This window comes from Oncorhynchus mykiss, chromosome 10, assembly GCF_013265735.2.
Source record: "Oncorhynchus mykiss isolate Arlee chromosome 10, USDA_OmykA_1.1, whole genome shotgun sequence".
Classification (NCBI taxonomy): Eukaryota; Metazoa; Chordata; class Actinopteri; order Salmoniformes; family Salmonidae; genus Oncorhynchus; species Oncorhynchus mykiss.
Window position 1 is genome coordinate 77,935,612 of NC_048574.1, and position 11,356 is coordinate 77,946,967.

General features: G+C 43.6%; 1 protein-coding gene across 1 annotated transcript; it reads left to right on the top strand.

Moving 5' to 3' along the window:
• Window positions 1-1,867: 1,867 nt before the first annotated feature.
• LOC118936778 (beta-crystallin A1-like) lies at window positions 1,868-10,826 on the top strand. The gene is made up of 6 exons (XM_036934061.1): window positions 1,868-1,950; window positions 2,710-2,786; window positions 2,992-3,110; window positions 3,901-4,042; window positions 9,681-9,823; window positions 10,235-10,826. Exons 2-6 carry the CDS (start codon window positions 2,712-2,714, stop codon window positions 10,380-10,382), a joined length of 627 nt encoding a protein of 208 aa, XP_036789956.1. The 5' UTR covers window positions 1,868-1,950; window positions 2,710-2,711; the 3' UTR covers window positions 10,383-10,826.
• The last annotated feature ends 530 nt before the right edge of the window (window positions 10,827-11,356 follow it).

The window sequence follows — 11,356 nt, forward strand, 5'->3', positions numbered from 1 at the left end:
TACAAAGTATTAACTTAAGGGGGCTGAATAATTTTGCACGCCCAATTTTTCAGTTTTTGATTTGTTAAAAAAGTTTGAAATATCCAATAAATGTCGTTCCACTTCATGATTGTGTCCCACTTGTTGTTGATTCTTCACAAAAAAATACAGTTTTATATCTTTATGTTTGAAGCCTGAAATCTGGCAAAAGGTCGCAAAGTTCAAGGGGGCCGAATACTTTCGCAAGGCACTGTATCATCTATGCATTGTCACTTTAATAACTCTACCTACATGTACATATTACCTCAACTAACCACTGCCCCCTGCACATTGACTCTGTATCGGTACCCCCCCTGTATATAGTCTCGCTATTGTTATTTTACTGTTGCTCTTTAATTACTTGCTACTTTTATTTCTTATTCTTATCCATATTTTTGAAACTGCCCTGTTGGTTAGGGGAATGTAAGTAAGCATTTCACTGTAAGGTCTACACTTGTTGTATTCGGCGCATGTGACTAATAAAACACAATTTGATTTGATTTGATTAAGGAATCACAACAGCTCTATGAAAGGCATTTTCATCTGCAACATCTCAGTAAGATGCCCCACTACAGCACGTTCAGATAGAAATATATAATGTAGAATATACATGCTACTCATTCATATAGGAATCATGTCAGTTACAAGACATTTCTATCTGCACCATTTGGAAAGAAATAGGCTCGAGGCTCGGCTCTCTCCTCTCGACCACTATTAAAATCTTGACATTTCAGTCATCAATTTGCGGCCTGCATCAACATGATTTAAAAAATAGCCTCTCTGGTATGTAAATGTGGAATTCCTACCTTAATGTTCTCAGTCTAAAATCTGCAACCTCACTGTTCAAATAATATTGTTGCATATGCAATATACCAAATATGAAGTTTGTATGTAAACAGTCGGCCACCAGCCTGCCATAACCTCCTCAAATGTTCTAGCTCAGAGGTCAAGGGTTAAATGAGGTCATCAGGAACTGTGTGTGTGTGTGGGGGGGGGGTCACCATGACAACCGTGTGAACTCACCAGTACTATGGGCTTGGATAAACAGAACATAATTTCTTGGCCTAACATCTCTAGTATAGCCTAGCCTACTGCTGTAACCTACTACAATTTTAGCTCACTTTAAAAAAATGTATGGCTCTGACTTGAAATTTTGCTTCTATAGAATAGGCTATATAACTAGGGTTAGTATATTATGCTATATCAATACTAACATCTAATTTGATTGAAGTCATTGTGATAGGCAAGGCAGCTATTTCATAACATTATCTCTACATTTAACTGAAGTCACACTCTTTGACACTAATTTCTAGTTTCCATCATTTTCCTAAATGTTTTCCTCTAAAAGCACACAGTGGTCTGACCACAGCACAGGAGAGGTAAATTCTTGTCATTCTCTACCTACAGCCAGGTCATTGTTAACGCTCTACCTAACCATTGTTAATGCTATACGATGGCACTGCTGACCTATACGAATATAACGGCATTCGGCCCAACACTGGGCCCCCCCATTCACTCTGAACGGACCGCGAACATCACTGTCCCACCATGCATTCAACCGGTACTATATTATCTGCTGAGTCAACAAGGCGCACACCCGACCGCATAGGAAACAAATAAAGGGAGAGAGGGAGAGGGGGGGTGGGGAACTCGTGTATTGCTCACACGGCCGCGCGCACCATAGGACACATTTACGCACGGATACACAGAGGGGTGCCGACATAGAAACACGCGCACGGGCGTGCTAACTTTACCCCCAACTCACTTACACCTCACTCACACAGACATGATGAAACGCGCACACGCACGCACGTTGTCGCCAGTGGAGACACGCGGGCCACCGTGGACTGCGGTATAAAACAGAAGAGCCAGATTCTCACAAAACTCTATGTAAAAGGATTGGCGCGTGAGAGAGGAGAGGAGACGAACCAGGTAAGCCCCCGGTCCTGGTTGAACCGAATAGCCCATGGTGTTTCAACAGAACAGATTTAGGCCTAGACTATCCACCCGCGTAACACTCATAATTGGATAAACATTTTGAGAAGTATTTCTTAGCCTATATTTATAAAAATATTAAATGTAATTGTAGGCCTAGTCCAAACAGGGTTCGTTGTTGGTGATGGAATAAATATAAGCTGTTATTAGAAATTGATAACGTTAAGTTATTGGATTTTGTGTTGGCTTGTGTTACAGTACGTTTTATAAAATGGTTTTAACCAGTTTTTAACTTTTACATTTAAAAAAAAACAACCTTTTTGTAAGGATTGTCACAACATCTTTGGGGATATGCTATACTACCCTACCATGACCTTTTATTAGAGTTTTTGGATGCTGGCAGTAATGTTAGTTGGTTGTGGCTCCATCAGTTGGTTCCATCAGAATGGAAATAATATCCGAGTGACATCTCGAACATGAGGACATTTCCAGATATCATCATTAACATATTTCATAGATTACTGGGAATGCTTAAACAATATTAAAGGATTTTAATACATTGAATTGTAATCTAACCTAGTTTAAATGATGAAACTTCCCTCTCATGCCACCTCTCTCGCTCTCTCCTCTCTCGCTCTCTCTCCCCCTCTCCCCCTCTCTTTTCTCATTGTATTTTCATCTGTCCTGCTCTTTTCTCATTGTATTTTCATCTGTCCCCTCTCTCTCTCCCCTCTCTCCCTCCCCCTCTCTCTATAGACATGAATAGAGCTACTAAAACCCACATGACCTCCCCCATGTTTTTCCCTGGCATGGGTATGGCCCCTTTTTTCAAGGTGATCTCACACACACACACACACACACACACACACACACAAACACACACACACACACACACACACACACACACACACACACACACACACACACACACACACACACACACACACACACACACACACACACACACACACACATATTTAAATAATCGATTATATGATTTACACAAACACACTAATATCTATCTATCTGTCCCTGTAGGTGACTGTGTTTGAGCAGGAGCACTTCCAGGGCAAGTGCCAGGAGTTTACCTCTGAGTGCTGTAACATCCAGAACTGTGGTCTGGACAACATCCGTTCTATCAGAGTGGAGAGTGGAGCGTGAGTCTCTTACAACCCTGGTTGTCTGTGGAGGCTGTGTGTGTGTGTGGTGGTGGAGCGTGAGTCTCTTACAACCCTGGTTGTCTGTGGAGGCTGTGTGTGTTAGTGGAGGTATCAGTGTGTGTGTGTTGGTGGAGCGTGAGTCTCTTACAACCCTGGTTGTCTGTGGAGGCTGTGTGTGTGAGTGGAGGTATCGGTGTGTGTGTGTGTGTGTTGGTGAGTGGGGGTATCTGTGTTTGGTGTTTGTCTGTGTGGGTGGGGGTATGATTCTCTGTGCTGTAGCCTGTTGTCATGCATGGTCAACCATTGACCACCAGGGTGGTGTCCCTCTGTCCTGCTCTTTTCTCATTGTATTTTCATCTGTCCCCTTCTCTCGTTGAATGAAATGCAACGTGTCAGTAACTCTCTCCTCTCTGTCCTCTTCTATCTCTGAATGTAACATATCAGTAACTTTCTCCTCCCTCTCTGTCCCCTTCTATCTCTGAATGTAACATATCAGTAACTCTCTCTCCTCCCTCTCTGTCCCCTTCTATCTCTGAATGTAACATATCAGTAACTTTCTCCTCCCTCTCTGTCCCCTTCTATCTCTGAATGTAACATATCAGTAACTCTCTCTCCTCCCTCTCTGTCCCCTTCTATATCTGAATGTAACATATCAGTAACTTTCTCCTCCCTCTCTGTCCCCTTCTATCTCTGAATGTAACATATCAGTAACTCTCTCTCCACCCTCTCTGTCCCCTTCTATCTCTGAATGTAACATGTCAGTAACTCTCTCTCCCTACCCCTGTAGCTGGGTGGGCTTTGAACATCATGACTTCCAGGGCCAGCAGTTCATCCTGGAGAGAGGAGAGTACCCCCACTGGGACGCCTACAGCGGCTCCCTGTCCTACCACGTGGAGCGCCTCATGTCCCTGCGCCCCATCTACTGCGCTGTGAGGACTGTGTGTGTGTGTGTGTGTGTGTGTGTGGGAGAGAAATACAGCGAGAGATGGATACATAGAGAGCGTGGGAAAGAGTGTCAGTATTCTATGTCAAATCAAATCAAATCAAATTTTATTTGTCACATACACATGGTTAGCAGATGTTAATGCGAGTGTAGCGAAATGCTTGTGCTTCTAGTTCCGACAATGCAGTAATAACAAGTAATCTAACTAACAATTCCAAAACTACTGTCTTGTACACAGTGTAAGGGGATAAAGAATATGTACATAAGGATATATGAATGAGTGATGGTACAGAGCAGCATAGGCAAGATACAGTAGATGGTATCGGGTACAGTATGTACAAATGAGATGAGTATGTAAACAAAGTGGCATAGTATAGTATAAAGTGGCTAGTGATACATGTATTACATAAGGATACCGTCGATGATATAGAGTACAGTATATACGTATGCATATGAGATGAATAATGTAGGGTAAGTAACATTTATATAAGGTAGCATTGTTTAAAGTGGCTAGTGATATATTTACATCATTTCCCATCAATTCCCATTATTAAAGTGGCTGGAGTTGAGTCAGTGTCAGTGTGTTGGCAGCAGCCACTCAGTGTTAGTGGTGGCTGTTTAACAGTCTGATGGCCTTGAGATAGAAGCTGTTTTTCAGTCTCTCGGTCCCAGCTTTGATGCACCTGTACTGACCTCGCCTTCTGGATGATAGCGGGGTGAACAGGCAGTGGCTCGGGTGGTTGATGTCCTTGATGATCTTTATGGCCTTCCTGTGACATCGGGTGGTGTAGGTGTCCTGGAGGGCAGGTAGTTTGCCCCCGGTGATGCGTTGTGCAGACCTCACTACCCTCTGGAGAGCCTTACGGTTGAGGGCGGTGCAGTTGCCATACCAGGCGGTGATACAGCCCGCCAGGATGCTCTCGATTGTGCATCTGTAGAAGTTTGTGAGTGCTTTTGGTGACAAGCCGAATTTCTTCAGCCTCCTGAGGTTGAAGAGGCGCTGCTGCGCCTTCTTCACGATGCTGTCTGTGTGAGTGGACCAATTCAGTTTGTCTGTGATGTGTATGCCGAGGAACTTAAAACTTGCTACCCTCTCCACTACTGTTCCATCGATGTGGATAGGGGGGTGTTCCCTCTGCTGTTTCCTGAAGTCCACAATCATCTCCTTAGTTTTGTTGACGTTGAGTGTGAGGTTGTTTTCCTGACACCACACTCCGAGGGCCCTCACCTCCTCCCTGTAGGCCGTCTCATCGTTGTTGGTAATCAAGCCTACCACTGTTGTGTCGTCCGCAAACTTGATGATTGAGTTGGAGGCGTGCGTGGCCACGCAGTCGTGGGTGAACAGGGAGTACAGGAGAGGGCTCAGAACGCAACCTTGTGGGGCCCCAGTGTTGAGGATCAGCGGGGAGGAGATGTTGTTGCCTACCCTCACCACCTGGGGGCGGCCCGTCAGGAAGTCCAGTACCCAGTTGCACAGGGCGGGGTCGAGACCCAGGGTCTCGAGCTTGATGACGAGCTTGGAGGGTACTATGGTGTTGAATGCCGAGCTGTAGTCGATGAACAGCATTCTCACATAGGTATTCCTCTTGTCCAGATGGGTTAGGGCAGTGTGCAGTGTGGTTGAGATTGCATCGTCTGTGGACCTATTTGGGCGGTAAGCAAATTGGAGTGGGTCTAGGGTGTCAGGTAGGGTGGAGGTGATATGGTCCTTGACTAGTCTCTCAAAGCACTTCATGATGACGGATGTGAGTGCTACGGGGCGGTAGTCATTTAGCTCAGTTACCTTAGCTTTCTTGGGAACAGGAACAATGGTGGCCCTCTTGAAGCATGTGGGAACAGCAGACTGGTATAGGGATTGATTGAATATGTCCGTAAACACACCGGCCAGCTGGTCTGCGCATGCTCTGAGGGCGCGGCTGGGGATGCCATCTGGGCCTGCAGCCTTGCGAGGGTTAACACGTTTAAATGTCTTACTCACCTCGGCTGCAGTGAAGGAGAGACCGCATGTTTTCGTTGCAGGCCGTGTCAGTGGCACTGTATTGTCCTCAAAGCGGGCAAAAAAGTTATTTAGTCTGCCTGGGAGCAAGACATCCTGGTCCGTGACTGGGCTGGGTTTCTTCCTGTAGTCCGTGATTGACTGTAGACCCTGCCACATGCCTCTTGTGTCTGAGCCGTTGAATTGAGATTCTACTTTGTCTCTGTACTGGCGCTTAGCTTGTTTGATAGCCTTGCGGAGGGAATAGCTGCACTGTTTGTATTCGGTCATGTTACCAGACACCTTGCCCTGATTAAAAGCAGTGGTTCGCGCTTTCAGTTTCACACGAATGCTGCCATCAATCCACGGTTTCTGGTTAGGGAATGTTTTAATCGTTGCTATGGGAACGACATCTTCAACGCACGTTCTAATGAACTCGCACACCGAATCAGCGTATTCGTCAATGTTGTTATCTGACGCAATACGAAACATCTCCCAGTCCACGTGATGGAAGCAGTCTTGGAGTGTGGAGTCAGCTTGGTCGGACCAGCGTTGGACAGACCTCAGCGTGGGAGCCTCTTGTTTTAGTTTCTGTCTGTAGGCAGGGATCAACAAAATGGAGTCGTGGTCAGCTTTCCGAAAGGGGGGCGGGGCAGGGCCTTATATGCGTCGCGGAAGTTAGAGTAACAATGGTCCAAGGTCTTTCCTCCCCTGGTTGCGCAATCGATATGCTGATAAAATTTGGGGAGTCTTGTTTTCAGATTAGCCTTGTTAAAATCCCCAGCTACAATGAATGCAGCCTCCGGATAAATTGTTTCCAGTTTGCAGAGAGTTAAATAAAGTTCGTTCAGAGCCATCGATGTGTCTGCTTGGGGGGGGATATATACGGCTGTGATTATAATCGAAGAGAATTCTCTTGGTAGATAATGCGGTCTACATTTGATTGTGAGGAATTCTAAATCAGGTGAACAGAAGGATTTGAGTTCCTGTATGTTTCTTTCATCGCACCATGTCACGTTAGTCATAAGGCATACGCCCCCGCCCCTCTTTTTACCAGAAAGATGTTTTTTCCTGTCTGCGCGATGCGTGGAGAAACCTGTTGGCTGCACCGCTTCGGATAGCGTCTCTCCAGTAAGCCACGTTTCCGTGAAGCAAAGAACGTTACAGTCTCTGATGTCCCTCTGGAATGCTACCCTTGCTCGGATTTCATCAACCTTGTTGTCAAGAGACTGGACATTGGCAAGAAGAATGCTAGGGAGTGGTGCGCGCTGTGCCCGTCTCCGGAGTCTGACCAGAAGACCGCCTCGTTTCCCTCTCTTTCGGAGTCGTTTTTTTGGGTCGCTGCATAGGATCCACTCCGTTGTCCTGTTTGTAAGGCAGAACACAGGATCCGCGTCGCGAAAAACATATTCTTGGTCGTACTGATGGTGAGTTGATGCTGATCTTATATTCAGTAGTTCTTCTCGACTGTATGTAATGAAACCTAAGATGACCTGGGGTACTAATGTAAGAAATAACACGTAAAAAAACAAAAAACTGCATAGCTTCCTAGGAACGCGAAGTGAGGCGGCCATCTCTGTCGGCGCCGGAAGTCAAGGGGTCGTTAGTGTTTATAAAAGACAGTATTCTATGTTAGTGTTTATATAAGACAGTATTCTATGTTAGTGTTTATAGAAGACAGTATTCTATGTTAGTGTTTATAGAAGACAGTATTCTATGTTAGTGTTTATAAAAGACAGTATTCTATGTTAGTGTTTATAGAAGACAGTGATCAGTATTCTATGTTAGTGTTTATAGAAGACAGTATTCTATGTTAGTGTTTATAGAAGACAGTATTCTATGTTAGTGTTTATAGAAGACAGTATTCTGTTAGTGTTTATAGAAGACAGTATTCTATGTTAGTGTTTATATAAGACAGTATTCTATGTTAGTGTTTATAGAAGACAGTATTCTATGTTAGTGTTTATAGAAGACAGTGGTCAGTATTCTATGTTAGTGTTTATAGAAGACAGTATTCTATGTTAGTGTTTATAGAAGACAGTATTCTATGTTAGTGTTTATAGAAGACAGTGGGTCAGTATTCTATTTTAGTGTTTATAGAAGACAGTATTCTATGTTAGTGTTTATAGAAGACAGTATTCTATGTTAGTGTTTATAGAAGACAGTATTCTATGTTAGTGTTTATAGAAGACAGTGGTCAGTATTCTATGTTAGTGTTTATAGAAGACAGTATTCTATGTTAGTGTTTATAGAAGACAGTATTCTATGTTAGTGTTTATATAAGACAGTATTCTATGTTAGTGTTTATAGAAGACAGTATTTTCTATGTTAGTGTTTATAGAAGACAGTATTCTATGTTAGTGTTTATAGAAGACAGTATTCTATGTTAGTGTTTATAGAAGACAGTATTCTATGTTAGTGTTTATAGAAGACAGTGGGTCAGTATTCTATTTTAGTGTTTATAGAAGACAGTATTCTATGTTAGTGTTTATAGAAGACAGTATTCTATGTTAGTGTTTATAGAAGACAGTGGGTCAGTATTCTATTTTAGTGTTTATAGAAGACAGTATTCTATGTTAGTGTTTATAGAAGACAGTATTCTATGTTAGTGTTTATAGAAGACAGTATTCTATGTTAGTGTTTATAGAAGACAGTATTCTATGTTAGTGTTTATAGAAGACAGTGGGTCAGTATTCTATGTTAGTGTTTATAGAAGACAGTATTCTATGTTAGTGTTTATAGAAGACAGTATTCTATGTTAGTGTTTATAGAAGACAGTATTCTATGTTAGTGTTTATAGAAGACAGTATTCTATGTTAGTGTTTATAGAAGACAGTATTCTATGTTAGTGTTTATAGAAGACAGTGGGTCAGTATTCTATGTTAGTATTTATAGAAGACAGTATTCTATGTTAGTGTTTATAGAAGACAGTATTCTATGTTAGTGTTTATAGAAGACAGTATTCTATGTTAGTGTTTATAGAAGACAGTATTCTATGTTAGTGTTTATAGAAGACAGTTTTCTATGTTAGTGTTTATAGAAGACAGTATTCTATGTTAGTGTTTATAGAAGACAGTGGGTCAGTATTCTATGTTAGTGTTTATAGAAGACAGTATTCTATGTTAGTGTTTATAGAAGACAGTGGTCAGTATTCTATGTTAGTGTTTATAGAAGACAGGATTCTATGTTAGTGTTTATAGAAGACAGAGAGAAGGATAGAGTACTGTATGTGTCAGTCTGTATGAGAAAGCAAAAAGGAAACTAACTGAGATTGTGTCCTATCGTGTTTATCCCTCCCACTCTCTCTCCCTCTATCCTCTCTCCCCCTCTATCCTCTCTCTCCCTCTATCCTCTCTCCCCCTCTATCCTCTCTCTCCCTCTATCCTCGCTCCACCCTCCTCCTCTATCCTCTCTCCCCCTCTATCCTCTCTCCCCCTCTATCCTCTCTCTCCCTCTATCCTCTCTCCCCCTCTATCCTCGCTCTCCCTCTATCCTCGCTCCACCCTCCTCCTCTATCCTCTCTCTCCCTCTATCCTCTCTCTCCCTCTATCCTCTCTCCCCCTCTATCCTCTCTCCCCCTCTATCCTCGCTCTCCCTGTATCCTCGCTCCACCCTCCCCCTCTATCCTCTCTCCTCCTTCCCCTCCCAGTCCCACCAGAGCAGTCGTATGCAGATCTTTGAGACAGAGAACTTCATGGGCCGCAGCGCTGAGCTGTGTGATGATTACCCCTCTCTGAGGGCCATGGGCTGGTGCATGCCCGAGGTCGGATCCATGCACATTCAGTGTGGCGCGTAAGTCAACATTAAACACAAGCACACACTCACTAATTAGATACTGTACAAAAACACAATGGCACAAACCTCAGGAGGTTGGTGGTACCTTATTTTTGTGTGTGGGGGGGGGCTTGTGGTGACTGTTGGATCGAAATAAGTGTATTGGTATCAACCACGTGGTTTCTATGTGTTTGATGCCATTCCATTTGCTCTGATCCAGCTGTTATTATGAGACGTCATCCCCTCAGCAGCCTCCACTGACACAAACACAAACACACTCCAATCTTGCTATAGTGAAACAATTAAAGAAAAACGTGTGACAATTCTATTCAATGTCAAGTGAAACTCCACTCTAAGCCAAACATGTCTCTCCCTCCCTCCATCCCTCCCCCTCCGCTCCCTCTCTCCTCTCTCCCTCCATCCCCACAGCTTTGTGTGCTACCAGTTCCCTGGCTACAGGGGCCAGCAGTACATCATGGAGTGTGAGAGACACAGTGGAGATTACCAGCACTGGAAGAACTGGGGCTCCCACTGCCAGACCCCCCAGATCCAGTCTATCCGCCGTATCCAGCACTAACCGGGCCCAGAGCGGACCGTACCCCTAACAGAGCCCCAGGCTTCGGCCTAGGGCTGGGTCTACTGGGGCCTTGTCACAGCACGGCCAACACAAACACAGTCAGTCAGAACCATCCCACAGTTTCTACTAACACATCTCAACTCCGTCACGGACGTCCTCAGATACTCTGGTTGATAACACAACAGGGTATTATTCCTACGAGAGGCGACTCGTATATCAGTGCCGTAACGTCAACAGCAACGTGAGACGAGTTAAGTCATCACTGTAACACGTTATAGAGGACCGTTATAGTGTAATAACGGTCTTGCAGGTTCTAGTATATATATCACAGATACATATCAGGGACTTTGGTTCACCAGCACCAATAACAGCAATAGACAGTAGTGGTGAGAGAGGAGGAGGAGGGAGATCATCACTGACCAATAAACTCATGCTCAACTCAGACCTGGGTCCTGTGTTCTTCTTGGGTAGTATATGTTTGTACACATTCACTATATACCGTACTATACACTGGGTAGTTTGGATACTGGATGCTGATTGGCTAAAACAGCATTCAGCCGTGTGTATGTGAGACCGTATACCATGACTATGACGTTGCTTCTTTTCCCCTTTATTAAAATGGCTACATCAACAATAGGTTGGCATGACGATGTAGAAAATAAGCGTTTGATGAATTTGAGAGAAAACAAAACGGAAAGAACACCGTGAAACAAAACAAGAGTGGGCACTTACCTGCTTCACTGACTGGTGTGTAGAGAAGGGATACATACTGTACTATATGTCTTCATACACACATCTACTATATACTGTACTATATGTCTTCATACACATATCTACTATATACTGTACTATGTCTTCATACACATATCTACTATATACTGTACTATATGTCTTCATACACACATCTACTATATACTGTACTATATGTCTTCATACACACATCTACTATATACTGTACTATATGTCTTCATACA

Bases quoted from the DNA above. Each gene is read 5' to 3' on its own strand.
- LOC118936778 (XM_036934061.1), top strand. From the start codon at position 2,712: ATGAATAGAGCTACTAAAACCCACATGACCTCCCCCATGTTTTTCCCT. The intron at 2,787-2,991 runs GTGATCTCACAC...CTGTCCCTGTAG, and splicing joins GTATGGCCCCTTTTTTCAAG to GTGACTGTGTTTGAGCAGGA. The intron at 4,043-9,680 runs GTGAGGACTGTG...TTCCCCTCCCAG, and splicing joins TGCGCCCCATCTACTGCGCT to TCCCACCAGAGCAGTCGTAT.